Source organism: Corvus brachyrhynchos, unplaced genomic scaffold (assembly GCF_000691975.1).
Source record: "Corvus brachyrhynchos isolate BGI_N302 unplaced genomic scaffold, ASM69197v1 scaffold11, whole genome shotgun sequence".
NCBI lineage: Eukaryota > Metazoa > Chordata > Aves > Passeriformes > Corvidae > Corvus > Corvus brachyrhynchos.
The window spans coordinates 6,804,806-6,820,708 of record NW_008236965.1 but is presented as its reverse complement, the minus strand read 5'-3'; the positions used below and the strand labels follow the sequence as shown (position 1 = coordinate 6,820,708).

Below are 15,903 nucleotides of genomic sequence, written 5' to 3'. Positions count from 1 at the left end.
CTTTCCCTAAAGGCAGTAGCTCATTTGTGCATTCCTTGTGGACATTAGTTTTCATTAATAGTTAAATTATGTATTTGTTATCAACCAATAAATTAACAAATCAAAACACAGAACAAGAAAAACACCACCTCATGGAACTCATGCTGTGCAAAAATGTGTTTGTTTTTTTGCATCGATATCTTCAGCTAATGAAGTAGTTTGAGATATAACATGCTGTGTCCTATTTCTTTCTAGGTCTCCTATGTAAAAGCTATTGACATTTGGATGGCAGTGTGTCTTCTGTTTGTCTTTGCTGCTTTGCTGGAATATGCAGCAGTCAACTTTGTATCACGGCAGCACAAAGAATTTCTGAGGCTTCGAAGAAGACAAAGAAGACAAAACAAGGTACAACTGCTCTTTACCTGGGGTGACTGGGTCTGCCCTGACAGCCCTGCTCATGTGCAGTTGATTACTTGCCTCATTTCTTCTTGCCCTTGCAGGAGAGTCTCATTCTAAAGTTTCCTTTTGAGTGATTTGCTCCTTGATAAAGATCTGATAATTGGCTTCTGGGTTTATTTGCAGTTCATGAAGTTATTGAACATCAGTAATTGGTCACCAATTCCAAGAATTTTCTTCTCTTTGTGCAATTGCTGAGGCAGCTGGACCTCTACAAATACTGTGCTGCTATGTGGAACCACCAGTGGATAAGGAACTGTTGGGTGCAATGACATAGATAGAGGAACAGTATTATCCAGATGTGCTGTCATCAGAACATGCCTGTCTTTTCTAGTGCTGCCTCAGCTAGCTATGCTAACATGGGAGATTCCCTAGGATAGCCAATTGCAATGATTGGCAGTTCTGCCCTTGCTTTTAGACCACCAGCAACTGGTGTCTTTCCCAGCTGAAACCAGGAAACACAGCCATTTTAAAAAAGGAAAAGGATTAGGAGGGTTTCCTCTCTGGAATCTATCATTTCACAGATTGCCACTGATGTAAACTTCAAAATTTTAGCAAAAGACATATCTGTGAGTGTCATTTTCACATAATTTTATGCCAATGACTGAAATGTAGAAGAGGGGATTGCTTGTAACCTAGATGTCAGTCTAGAAATAATTTTAAGAAGTCTGTCCATCTGTCCATCTCTCCTGGATTTTTTTTTTTTTTTCAGTTAATGGGAAGACAAGAGTAGATATTAAATTGAGTTTTAGTCCAGTCATGATCATTCCCACATCTAGGGAATGTGGGAACTGTAAACTGTACATATACATTTGCTAGGTGAAGTAAATATTTGCTTGAGCTGCACGAGTGCTTCAAGCTACAAATAATGGTTTCCTTTACAAGAGGGATGACAACACTGGCACAGGGCATTTGTGTTTTGACAGGTCTGTCTAATAAATGTTCGGTAGCTAATGTAATACTTGATGGATGCTCTGGGAAGCAATCCATTGCTGTTCTCTAGTTTGATATTATTATCAGATGAATTGAGATTCCAATGAAGATTAGATTACAGGAGAAAGGAGAGATGCCTGCCTGTTTACAGGCACACAGACCACATGCACTGCCACTGGAAGCCTTTGTTTTCAAACCCAGCATGGCAGCAGCAGAAGCTTCTGTATGGCATCTGTAATTTCATTTTTGGATGCAAGGTCTTTTTTAGAGGTGAACAAGTAGGTAAGAAGCCATCCTTGGTAAGTAACAGTATCTAGTGACATTACTCAAGCTTATGAGATTTTGGTCCATGGAAGTGGTCCTTAATCTGCTTCGAAAACTATTATTTTGGTGGCTATTAAAAGAAAGTTATTTAAAACCAAATCATCAGAAGACTTGTGCTTATCCTAAGCCAGGTGGTGCATGGATTCTTTGCAAAATAGGTAACGACCTAATTAAATACAAGGAAATATGCAGCCAAGTAAGAGACACTTGTTCATTTGCATAGGGTTGCTTTTTCCCTATGAATCTGGTTGCATGAATTTCAAAATAGGGAGCAATGTTACTAAGGCAGTTTCTTTAGGAGGTATTTTCTGCATCTCTACTTGATTTTGTCTCTCACGATTTTCTCAGTTTATTTTGCCTTGGAAGTGATTCTCACTGTTTTGCATGATGGTCTTCTCTAACCAAGCCATTCTTCTCTTTGCCTGTTGTGTGTGTGTGTGTGTGTGTCGTCACGTTGCTGCTGTGGTATTCCCATTCTTGCTGCTGCTATCTATGCTGACACTCTGGGGACAGGCACAGACTATGACTGTTGGGAATGAGAGCGTTGAGTCCATGCGGCGCATGAATGGCTTGCGGAGCAAAGAGTCATCAGCTTACGGGACAGTGAATCAGATCGGCAATTCAAGTTTGAGGGTAAAACTGTAGTGAGAAAGAGAAAGCAAGAGAGTTTTAGTATGTGCAACGATGTCATAAATCAGCAAAATGGATCATTTTGATGGCATCACTAGCAGTCTCTTGCATTCTCTTTGCTAAATGCCCCCACAAAATACACAGTACTGTCCCCAGCATGAACAGCAGTTTCATGTACATTCTTATGGCCCATCCTTATGCTTGCTTTTTGCTGTGTCTGGGCTATGCCACCCCTATTCCAAACCTCTTGAGGAAAGTGCATGGATATTCAATAGCTTGGTCCTGTGTAAAGATAGAGTGAATGGGGTGGGGGGACAGGGCCATAGGAAACACCTTGAGGCAGTAAATCCCACATTGTGTCATCTTTCAGATGAGCGTATTCCAACAGAATTTGGTATGTATAAAAAAAATGCATTTTTATTGGTGTGGTATTTATTCCTGAACTGTCAACCTGCAGCCCTCCTCGTCATGATGTCCTGAACCCTGCTTAGTGGAGTATGAATAGCTATGAATGAAAAAAGTATTTCACTGATTTCTTTTTATTTGCTTGGAGACGAGCCATGAGGCTGAAATCTTTTACACAGTGTAACATGTAGCAGATCAGAAGCAATAAGATAGCAGCTGATAGATCCAGATTATGGGTGAGCTGTGGAGGTAATAAAGTCAATGACGGAGAAAAAAAACGAGCTTAGCGTGCAGGTCATTGCTTGCTACTAGTGGCTGAGGAATGAAATGTGTTCATTTAAATAAAATGGGACTGGGATTTTAATCTTTCACGACTTGATTTCCCAGAACAAAAACATTGTCTGAGTCACTTTTGAGCTGTAAAGGGCCTCTAACTTTGATCAAGCTCTGTAAAGTCATGTGATTACAAGATGCAGATGATTTCAGTGAATTTTATATATTGTAAAGGGAATTAGTAGCTTCCAAAATCAAAGCAAAACCCACAGTTCATCTTACACAGCAAAATTAATATAGAGTGTTCACAATACGATAAATCATTCACAGTCAGAGCTACAATAGCAAGCAGTAGAAGAGAGCCTTAATTTCTGGGTACTTTCTATTGTAGAAATAATCATATTTGCACATATACCAAACTGAATATAAAAAGAAAAAAATCAGGGTCTCTCTAGGAGATATTACCAGTATTAGTATGCTGCCACAGAAAAGCTGATGCCATAACACTACAAAAGCAGTCAAAGTAAGTACTCAGTGCTGCATGTCTCACCAGTCACAAAGTGCTGGTAGTCCAGCTAAAGTTTGTGTCAGTTGTGGTTATTCTCTCCTTTAGGGAAGCTTGCCGAAACCTCTCTTTTCCTTTTGAATATTGTGTATTACACAGACAGCCAGGGCAGTACACAGAGGGGCCGTGTCGCTGCAGTGCTTTTGCTGCAGAGCCCTAAGAGCTGGAGCTGCTCCGGCATTGTTTTCCCCTGGAGAACGCCCATCACATAAGTGACGCACACTTGAGAGGTCAACAGAGGAGATGTAGCAAGGCAGAGGTTTCTGGAGCAATGCTGCCATGGTTGCAACTTGGTCCTCTTCTGCTCAAGAGAAGGATGTTTATGTGCAGAAGAGAACATAGGAATAGAGGCTGTGGTGCCAGAAAGAGCCTCACAAGCAGGGAACTTGACTTGCTGAGGTATTACTCACTGAATCAAAGCTTATGTTGAATGCACATGTAAGTCACAGTCAAGAGAAGACAGTGTAAGAGTCTGGTTGAATATCTATTCTGCATCACTTAGTGCTAATCTAGGGAGAGAAAAAAGGTGCTAAATCACACCTGGCCATGATTCCTGGATTTGCAACTTGATTTACAAAACAAGAAAATACCTGCTCTCAGTTTTGTAAGCCTGTATCTCTGGCACTTCTTTTGTTATTGCTTGTGCTGGGATTGTTCTTCTTAGGGCTGCAACCCTCAGACCATTGCATGAAAGCATATATCTTAAGAGACCATCAAATCTCTTAAGTCAAAGATCAAATTCTTAATGTTTTTCTAGGAAAAATCTGGGTTGTATTGTGAAACATCCAGAAATTGTAGTGCAGATGAACCATTTGAAAAGATTTCTTTACCTTTTGGCATCTTCCACACAGACTAAATCCCTATATCCTCAGGTTATTCACCCTGTCTGTCTTCCCCATGCAGTTTCTCTTGGAGGAAGCATTCAAAGTTTGTCCTAAAGGTTCATGTAGTCTTTCTGTTCAAGTTAAATACACCCATCAGTAGCCATACTCGATTGCTGAAAGAAATGGTTGCCTATTTCTTGTATATCATGATACACAGAGAGATTACAGGCTGCAGAAGCCATGAGTCTAACGGTACTGAGGACGTAGTGAAGTTTCATTATATTAAAATCTGAATTTTCATGGTGCCAGATCACTTGGAAGAAATTAACTTCTTTTTAAAATACGATTTTTAATAACCAAATGTGATTTCTTAGTTTTCAAAATGATGGGCTTCCAGGGAAGCAGAACTGTTTACACAGTTCAATCATTCCTTTTTGAAAACAGTAATTATTATATTATATGATCAGTAATCAAAATAAGTTGTGGTACACTAGTATTCATATCATCATCTCAAAGATGACTTCCTAAATTTTATGTGTGCTGGTTACCACTGTGACCAAGACTGGGGGTTAAGTTGGGACTGTTAGTGTTAAAAGCAATACTTTATATCTTGAATGAAAAATTATGCAGCTGGAAGATGTGACAGATATAATCCCATGTGCAGGGAACACAGAGCAATACAAACAACAATGCTGCAGCCAAGGGGGTTCACATGCATGCAGATTAGCAAAGGGAGGCACAAATGGTGTTTTCAAATGAAAGAGCTGGGACTGGGACTAAGTGATTACAGAAGCAAAGGGTAACTCCTCTAAGCAAAGCTAGAAGCACCTGGTCGAATGTTGCAGAGAATTGCTGGCCTTTGGATGGAGCTGCCAGTGGTGAAGCAAGTACCACAAATGCAAAAACAATGTTACTGAGATAATACAGTATTTCTATCTTTCAAAAGGAGAAGAGGTATGCATTGAGTAGCACCAGCTTTAATAGGCCATCTCTATCATTTTAATCATACTGAAATCCCTCCATCAGATCCCTCAAATAATTTTCTAAGATTTTCTAGACTTGCCCATTGAAAAAAAATCAGTGCCTCCAGCATGACTTTGCCTTTAAAGCACTTGGCACTACTGTCCCTGGTGGGAATGTTTGCCTGCTATCATCCGTGTGCGCATCATTCGGCGGGAGGATGTGTACGCTCCGCGTTATGTAAGGTGCCGCATCATGTGAATAATGGAAGTGCTCAAGGAAAGCCCTTTTGCCTAGCTATTTTTGGAACTCACTGAGCGAGCTCAAACACGAGTTTCATTGTGAAAAACAGGAATCCGAGTCTGAATGGCTTTTTCTCTCTCTCTCTTGTCTTGCTTACTTAACAGATTAAAGAGCATGTAGTTTCTGCTGTAGATAAGCACCCTAAAGATACTGTGGTTACTTTTATTTCTCCAGGGCAATTGCATTAGCACTTTAATGTAACTGTGCAGAAAAAAGCCAATAGGAGATAAATACACTAAAACGATCATTTAGCTTGAAGTTATAGTCCCACATACAACTGAAATGAATATTTAGCTGTAGTTAAAAAATAGACACAATTCATTGCATCATGTTGCCATGTCACTTTGTGGCTTCATCTGAATGTCCTTGTCTGTCTTTTTATTGTGAGCATGAATAGGCTAGGAATGGCCCTAGTCAATATCAGTATAAATATGTGTATTTTTTATAAAATGGACATACCACATTTACTTTAAACATTTAAACAAAAGCATCATCTCAAATTTGAAAATTATCATTATATAAATCCTTAGTCTAGCTCTAGGCACAAGTCTAGAGACAGGAGTACCCAAAGAAAGAGCAACCTGTAGAAAGAAAAGCAGTTCAGCCATGGAGGTGGTATCCAAGCAGTGGATCAAAAAATTCTAATAAGGGCAGTCTGACCAGATGGAGCAACTAATCTTACTGGAAATGTAGATTTTTCAATGAAAAGCAAACACAGACAGAGAAACAGGGGAAGAGAAAAAATGGGTTTTCTAGTGTTCTGTTTACAAGTGTAATTGAAAGTGAAATGAAAGCTTTTCCCTCCCTTATTGGAGGAGGGAAGGTTAAAAATTCTAAACAAATATCTGTATTTTATGTGATTTACTGCCTCAGACACAAAAAGATGATGGACTATGTGGGGTGGATTTTTCACCCCAAACCAAGAAACAGAAGAGAAAAAGGGTAGTTTCATTTCAAGGGAGAGAATTCTGAAAGCCAAATAAATACCCTTAAACATTCTGTATTAAAAGGGAGACTAATTTATGGAACATGTCACATGAGTTCCTGAGAAAGACCTCCACCTATCAAATCCCAGATATCTAAACAATAATTGAAGTGGGTAGAGTGCCAGTGCACAAGCTGGAGTAATGGAATCCAGGTACCAGAGTAGGAGAAAAACCAGGAGAGCAAAATCAGGAGAAAAAACTTGGAATTTCTGGGGGAAAAAAACCCTGAACAAACAGCATCAAACCAAACCAAAAAGAAACCACAACAAACAAACAAACAAACAAACAAACAAAAGAAACACACAGAAATTGATGATAGGGAAACCATGCCCAGTCTAGAAAGGGTGGAAACCGGAGAAGTGGATAACTGGTGGGGAGTGGGTAAGGCTGCAGAATGATGACTCTTTATACCCACTGAACTGATCAGTGGTACAACAATGAGTACTCTGTGGGACAGAGGACAGATATTCAAACTGTAGGGACCAGGCATGGCACCAAAGCAGCAAGCAGGACATGTTACAGTATAATGACTCATGTTGGCCAGCTTACAAATACTTAAGCAAATTATTCCTTAAGGTTAAATAAGATAGGAACAGGACATAAACTACAGAACATCACTATTACAGTATTTCCAGTCTGGGGTGATGGAGTGACTGTGTGCTGTGTCACCTGGGACAGGTAGACTGGAAAAGTCAGATGGAGTACTGGATAAAGTTTTTTCTTGTTTGCTCAGTAGCGGAACTTTGCTTTAGAAACTCTGAGTCCTCTCTTGTACCTACCCAGCATGCCATGGCTAAAAGGATCAGCCCTGAACTGACAAGCCTTAGGGACTGAAGTTTGCACTTCACTCGAGTGAGTTTGTCCTGGTAGTTACTCATGAACAGCAGGAGACATGCCAAAAAGGAACGCTGCAGTTTTCCAGCTCATGAAAGGTACTCTCCAGCTGGGTGCAAATGTCTTATTTCTTATTATACCTAGGGGAGAGTGCAAACTGAAAATAGGGCAGAGGAAGTTAGAAAGAGACAGGATATGGTGTTCTTATTTCTGCAGCTTTAAAGCAACAAGAAGTAGCTTTTCAAGAACGATCTGCCACAGGCACCAGCTTTTGTTTTCCAGATAATTTTAGAAGATGGTGATTCTTTCATTGGGTGTGTTCTGGCCCACCTCATTTAATGGAAAAAAAAACCCCAAAACAGTGAAAAAATTGTCAAATATGTGTTAATGATAAAAAAAATAAAGAAAGTAGACTTCAGAAGGAGTATGTTTAACCTAAGTCGCCCCTACCCAAGACTCCAGAAAGAGAGCGAAAAGCCATCATAGTCCCGAGATACAGGCTTAGGCAGCACAAGAGACAACTTTGCCCCAAATTGGTTCCTACGTTCTTTCATTGTAGGTAGCTCACCTTTACTCTTTCCGTGCCCAGAGTCAGGACCTAGGCCTTGATCTCAGGCTGCTGTGATGGCCAAGTCCTCTTTCCAATGAAGGAAGTGAAGACACCAGCAGGAGAACAGTTTCTGATCCATCGTTGCTGGGGGTCTGTCGTGATGCTTCATATCAGTTCTAGTTCTGTCCCGAGCCTCATTTTCAACAGCGAAGTATTTCAGTGTTATTTCTACAAGAGAGTGAAGGGGTCGAGCAGTTAGAGCCAAGCATAATGCAGGCTGAGAATGCCAGCACTCTGTATCTGTGTATTCCTACCCTCACTAGCAGCCGTGCTCACCCTGTGGATCTCCAGAGCATACTACACCAGTTGTATCAAATTACATGGTAAATTGGTGAGATGGGCAAGTGTTCAGTAGGATCCATGAAATGCATATTTACATCTGACCCAATTAATCCCGTTCTCCACAGGGGATAGAAGCTGCTATTTGAATGTAATTAATTGTGAAACATTCTGTAATGATGTTGTCCAAATGACATTGTTCAAAACCAAATTGTATTAACTAGACTGCTGAAAGCTCATTCTCTCCTAATCCTGAAAAACTTCATGGGTTCCAGTAAAATCCAGTTTTTACAGTACTTTTAAAAAAGTTATGTTGAAGCCATTTATTTCTCCATCTTTTTTTTTTTCCTGAGGGAAAACAGCCTTGTTTATAGTCATTCATGTTCAAGTTGACAGCTTTTCTGATGGCAAACTGATCACTCAGAGCCTGATTCTGGCACATGTGGCTTGATTTAACGATCAGATGTGTTTATTTCTCGTGATCCACTGCTGGAGAAAGATGATATTTACTGTAATACAATAATTTGTAGTTGGGTATTTCTCTTGTGGTCTGATACTTTAATTCTTTTGATTATTTGTTTGGTTTTGGGGGGTTTTTTTTGTATTTTTTGTGGGTTTTGTTTTTTTTTGTTTGTTTTATTTTGGGGGGGCAGGGGGATAACACTAATCTTGCACTCCATGTTACTAGGAGTAGATGGATAGGTGAGGAAGGAGATTTTCTTTTCTATAACATGAGGAGGGGGCTAGGGCTACACCTTGAAACCCTACATATTCCAAGAACTTGTTGCTGACTTGTTGCTGTTATCCCCACAGAACAGCGAAATCACCACATGAATCCAGGCCAGATGATATGGCCGAAGTGACCTCGTTTGATCACCCATACCTTTTATAGCATGGTTCACAAAAGAGGAATTACCTGATTGGCCTATTGACCCACCACCTCTGAAGGTGATAGGTTGAGCAGTAAGACACCCATTTCCAAATATTATTCTCACAAGACTGAAAACAATTCCACTGTTCTCACAACAACCTGCAGGTGCAGAAATGGTTTACATTCCCTCAAACTGTTGTCCATCCAATTTGCATGAGAACGAAAGCTTTCACAGAGAAGCTGTGGGAAGCTGGATTTCTCTAACTGCTTTCTTATGAGAAAGAAAAATTTCACAGGAAAATTCCTCTGCTAGCCCTTGCTAGCATCCACACTGACTCTTGCCAGAGTCCTCACAAAGACTTATTTAAAGTTGGGAGCACCTGAAAACTCCATGCCAAGCCCAACCATAAGTCACTAAGAATTTACCCGCTTCCACTCTCTGTGATTAGAATCTCTCAATGGTATCTCAGAGCTGTCCTAATAGCTCTTCCCACACTATACATCTTTGCTAGAGCTGGATCAATGTCAAGAAGGACTTACTATTGAAAAGCTCCATTTTCCAGTGGCTGGTTGAATATATCTGGCATACTGAGTATGTCAGAGTGTTTTTAGCTCCCAGAGAAGCAGATTGGAAAGGTCAGAAAAGGCTGCAGTGTTTGCAAATACACATGAAGTTCCAGAAGTCCAGAATCCTACCTGTGAATTTCTGCATCGATCCTGTAGCTTCTCTCTGGCAAGGACATAGCTCTTAAAGTAATTTAATTTCTGACTTGTATATGTAATTTTTCATACAGTTACTGTGTGTGTGTTTGTACATACAAATAATCTACCTGCCTAAGTGCAAGTTTTTTACCAAGGGTCCAAGGTTTTATTTTCTCTGCAATAACATGACAAGACTCTTAGGAGACATGACACCCTTGTTTTCATGCTTCACCTCACTCTCTTCAAGTGGTTCTCCATGTAGTTTTCCAATATAACCCTTTCTGCTAGGCATGTGGAAGTGCTCTGCCTGACTCATTAATTTTTCTGTTAAGCCTTCCCAAGCCTGCTGGTGGTAGAAACTTGCTTTCAGGTTCTCTGTAATCTTCATCTGTCAGAAGAGAAACTACTTTAGAATAGAGATCACAAACTTTGTTTGTTAGAGATTATCTGAGTTGCACAAATGTGAGATCTTGCACACCATTCTAGTAAAGAAGGTTGCACATTTCCTCTTCAGGGTGTAAAGTCTTACAGGCATCTGCAAGTAGCAGCCTTGGCACTCTCTAGCACAAACTTTCCATGAAATTTATCTATCTGTGTCTGTTAGCTTATGCCAGCTTTCTTTTTGACTTCTGCAGTGGGGTCAGACACCAAGTCTACTCATTTGCCCCATCAGCAGAATTTTCATCTTCCAGGCTTTTTTTCTGTGCTGATCCTCACAGGCAACAGAAATTCTAGCAAGTCTGATCAAGTGTGATGCCACTACAGGCTGGTGAGATAGAGAGAACTGGTACATCACAGGATGCTCTTTTACAGTCCTTCATATCTTCTGTCTGGAAGAACTTCAAGGTCCTAATGCTCTTTTTTCACCGTGACATACCTAGTTAGATGAATTAAGGTGTATTTGTCTGGTGCAAGTGTTTCACTGCGTGTCCAGAATGGGTGCATATACACCAGTGAGTTCATAACCAAGTCTTCTGAAAATTGCTATGTGCTCTTGTTCAGTAATTTTCCTGCCCTACTAATCGACTATATATGTTTTACTTATAACTTTCCAGTGACTCTTGCAGAAGACAATGGCCTTTCTTTCAAGATTTGCAAGCTCTTGCCCCATCCTTTCCAGAGGAACAGTGGCAAATTATGCAGCTATTTGACTGCAATTTCCTTGTTTGACCATAATGTCAGCTAATCTTCCATCAGACAGGTCCCACTTGGGGTACGGACAAACACCTCCAAGGCATTTGTTTTGGAACACATACCTGTATGTGTGTGTGTGTCCAAGACAAAAAAGCAGAGGAGGCATAACTCGTTTTAGATATTATTTTTCCTACACTAGCTTTACATTGCATTTTCCCATAGAGGTCTCTGGATTTCTTTTGTGTCTGTCTACATAGTAATTGCCAGTTTCCCCATATATTGGCATATTCTGCCATGCCTCGGCTTCAGCTTTCCTGAATTTGTTAATTCTAGCTCTCCTTTTGAGCATCTTACATTTGGGTATCATGCTTCTCACTCCAGGTAGCCTCACCAATATTTCTAGCCATAAATTCTCTGGCAAAACTAAAGAGGATTAGGTTTCTTTAAAATTTATCTTCTACTTTCAAAATTATTGTTCTATATAGCTTCTTTTTTTAATTACTTCTCATCTCTTTCCTACCAAGCATGAGCTTAGATGCTTGTCCTAGTTTGCAAATCTGTTTTTTGGTTTTTCAACCTACTCAATGTGTTTTTCATGTAGCGTTTGTTTTCAGCTTTACCTTTCTACCTAGCAACAGTCTAATTTCTTGTCATGGACCCCATAAAACTGGATTCCTATCAGAAATAAAATATATCTCTGTTACAGATTATTTTTTGAAATGCTTGTAAACAATTGTTTTAGTAATGCCTATGGAAATTCAATAACATTGAATTTGGATTCTCATTTTCAGGTTTACATCTTAGGAAAAACAGACTTGTCACCTTTTCAAGCTAAACATGCTGCATCATAGTCATAAAGCACAGCACAGGGATTTGGTAGGAACATTTATTTGGGTCATTATCCAGACTTTTAAGTTAAATAGCCAGCGTAGCTTTGAAATTCATGAGGCAGTTGTTCAGCAACTGGCCGCATCTCCTTGCTGTGGGAAGCTCCATCTGGAGATTACAAACTCCAAGAAGGCTGTCCTGTATTGGGCCAGGGCTCTGCCTTGCACAGGAAGCTCTGTGTGACAGCAATGTGTCCTTGATGCATTCTCCTGGGCTGCAGGACTTTGCAGCTCAAGGACTCTCTAAACCAGAGGTGGTATTTTTGTGATGAGCAGCCTTTTCTGTTTAGGATAGAGCAGTCAGTTCAATGTGATTATTTATGAATTATTAAAATACATTTCTAAAACTTGCTATGAGTTGTTCTTATTAAGTCTGCAGTGCTTGTGGCACTAGGAGTATGTATGGCCACTGGAGCCAACAGGAGTGAACGCTGGGAGGGAAAAGGGTATTGCAAGTGGAGGAAGATCTTGTGTGACGTGAATTCAAAACCAGAAATAACCAAAGCTGTGCATTTGATGACAGCAAACAGGATGACTAATGGTTTTGCAAACTGTAGTGGATATTTGCAGCATTCAGTGGGTATTTGTCATGAGCAAAGTAAACCTGGGTTCAGTGACTGGGCCTGCAAGGAGGGCAGTGTTGAAAGAGACAGGAGGGCAGGTAGTTGTGCTAGGTTTTTTTCCTTATCTGATGTATTTCTCTTTGTACAATTACACAAACAAGAGCAGGAACAAATTCAGCACATTTGGGGATTTAGAATAAGACAATTTCATTCTGCTGTTTCAGGTTTCTCAGATGGTGATTGGGGGGCGACTGGTGGTCCTTAGCCCATGCAAAGAAGGAAAAGGAATGGGGAAAACAAGATTATTTGCTCTCATAATTAAAAACATTAAAAAAGAAAATCATTAAACACTAAGTCAGTGCTGCTGTTCCAAATCTTCACCTTGGCTTCAGATTTTATGTGAAAGCAATTGATTATCTAGCTGTTGCAGTTCTCTTTTAAAATGTCTTTGAGCAGTGCCATTTTGTTCCTTACCTTGAAGATGTCCTAGATTTGTCTGTCATGAGCTCTGGTGGAGTCAGTTTTGTGTTTTTTGCTAATGGGTTGGTCTTTTATTATTCTGCCCTTACTGTTATCTGTGCTGGATGTTCATGCAATGGAGACACAAACTATACTTTTTTTATAGGGACCAAACAGGAGTGTGAAGAAAAAGTAATAAAAAGTCCAGAGAGGGTAGCTTTTTTCAGGCACAGAAAATGTTGTCTTGCTTCCTAAATGTAAATACTCCTTTTTTTCAAGTTTGCACAAAGGATGTTTTTCCCCAAATACATGACAGCTCTTTTAAGATGCTCTGGTGCTGTATGCTGCTGTTCTTTTACTTCTAGATACTGGGGATGCCTGTTTATGTTGCCTGTCTCTTATTTGCTCTTTGATCTTTGTTCACTTTCCCTTGTGGCTTATATCGTGTTATTTTGCTGTAAAAATAATCTATTTAACTTTTACTTTTTGATGCATGGAAACTGATGCTTTTGTCACACTTCTCTGTACCATTACTGCTTTCCTCTTTGTTTGGTGAGTTCTCTTGTGGGTATTTGTGTAGCTGGTGTTGAATATCAGGCTTATATCATGACAATGGATCTTTATTATCAGATGATGTATTTGAATCTAACAGCTGCTATTTAATGAATATTTTTTGAGCCCCATGTCAAGCTCAGTGATGTTTTTATTGCATGTGGCATCCCAGCCAGTGTTCTCAGAGTCTCACTTTTTTTTCCTGTCACTGCTGTATATTCATTGCTGCCACACCTGACTCTTGTGAGTCTGTCAAATATTTTCCTCCTTCAGCTATGAAACCAGAACCCTGTTCTCCCAGGGTGAGGTCTTACTCATCTAAGGGGAGATAGAAAGGTATTTAGCCAAAAACACTATACCCCAGGGGTACAAGGGTACCCAAAGGGTAATCAGTATGACATGGTGGGATGTAAATTTGGACCTTTCTTTTACCATAAGTCATCCCCTCTTGCCTTTGATTTCAGAGTAAAGTTGTCTTAGGAATTGGTACCATATGAATCTGGGGATCTTTTCTGCTGGCAGCTTTCAAACCTTTGAAGCAAAGAGGCTTAGACTTTAGCCTCTTTGCATTTTGAAAGCATTACAATTTAGAGGAAGATGTTTGGCCTGGGCGGTTATTGATTTCTATTTTATTCTTCAAACTACAAGCACAGAATTGTAGGATGGCAGGGAACAGGACCAGAAGAGCCCTTGAGAGCCAGCTGGCAGAGCCAGCACCAGGCAGTACACTGGACAATTTACAGTTGCTGAAAATATTAATCAGTACTGTTAAACATTCTTCTGTAATATGCCAAATATATCAGGAGTGAGTTTAAGAGAGATTTGTCAGGGGTTGCTCCTCAGGGAGACTGTGAGCTGAATTACATCTCTTTGTGGATATGCTGACCCATAGCTGACTGTTTCTGATTTACACCCTGTAATTCTCTTTGACTTGCAAGTATTTCTGGAGCAAAGGTGAGTGAAAAAGTCTCTGAACAATTATTTACCATTCTGGACAGGAATAGTGATAGGCTCTTTCTGTCCTAAGAGTGTTTGGTTCCCCTTCCTTCTGCAGAAACACAGCTGCAGATATGCTGCTGAAATACAGCTACACAGGTTTGTATTTATAGCACATGCCAATCTTCTACTGAGGTGTCGGGTTTTTTTCTCTTGGACCTCATTCTTTTTTAGTTGCACTTCACCCTTTAGCCTGTTTTAGAGGCTGCCCCTGGCTTTAACTTCTGTCTGGACTGAAGAAGCAATTTGTCGACATGCAGATGAGGAGCCAAGATTAATCCAATACTTATTTTGACAGAGATATATAACCCATAAATGCATTATATAGTCTAAAAACAACCTGCCTGAGCAATTAGCTCAGTAATCAGACATTTTAAAACAGTGGCAGAAGAGCAGAGCTATGAATTATGATGCATAATGATTTATTTTATTTAATAGAAAAGTATGAAGAATTTTAATTACAATCAGGAGATTTTACGTTTGCTGCAAGTACTTATATGGGTTGCTAATGTGACAACGGTGGTATGACAAGGAGGGACCACACAAGGTGAGACTTGAAAACTGGCAGATAGGAATACAGAGACTATTTCATTTCAGGCCTGCAAGAGAACACATTTCTGAAATGAATATGTGACAAGAGGGAAGTATTGGATTTCTGTGTGAGGAGCTGACAAGTCAGACAAACAGCAGCCATATATTATCTGTGATGGTGAAAAGATCACATCACTTATAACCTTTGAAGCAACAGGAAAACTGAACGCAACATCATTTTATAATGATCTAAGAGAGAGCCTTCTCTTTTTTTTCCTTCCCTGGTTATATATAGCTGTTAGAGAGAGCCCTGCTGAGTGGAAAATGGAGCATATGATCAAGGGCAGTCCAGTGAGTCAATTTACTGACTAATACTGTAGATTATCATGTCAAATATATAGCACCCACAGTATGAGCAATAATGAAGCCTAGTTTATTTCTTTCCTGTAAATTGAAATGAAGATGTGATTGGAATTGTCACACCTTGGATATATGAGCCAGATTCTCCTAATCATCCAAAACCAATTGCCTTATTCTTTATAGTGACATTTATTTAAGACCCATTCCAAAATTGGCAAGCTGAAACCATCTATTTAAATGTGTCAAACACATTTAAAATATCCTGTAGACCACTGTCCCCTCAGGTGATGGTTCAATGGTCTCACACTTTGAAATACCTGCTCCCTTCAGACCCAAAGAAGGGATAACTCAGCCTTTCATCCTGTGGGAAGAAATCATTCAACACAGCACCATGCAGAGACACTCTAAATGAACTCCAGTATCAGCAGTAAAAAGCTGTGAAGCAAACAGGGCAGAACGCTCGTGGAAACCCCAAATGGCCATTGAA

General features: G+C 39.9%; 1 protein-coding gene across 6 annotated transcripts in view; it reads left to right on the top strand.

The window, feature by feature from the left end:
* The window catches only part of GLRA2 (glycine receptor alpha 2), a 124,530-nt gene that overhangs the window by 95,321 nt on the left and 13,306 nt on the right, over positions 1-15,903 (top strand). For 3 of the 6 annotated variants that reach the window (XM_017728484.1, XM_017728482.1, XM_017728485.1), the window contains exons 8-9: positions 235-384; positions 2,206-2,325. In XM_017728484.1, coding sequence (XP_017583973.1) covers positions 235-384; positions 2,206-2,325 — 270 coding nt within the window. The remainder of the gene's footprint in view (positions 1-234; positions 385-2,205; positions 2,326-15,903) is intronic. The other 3 variants (XM_017728486.1, XM_008629275.2, XM_008629273.2) reach the window with 1 other exon arrangement.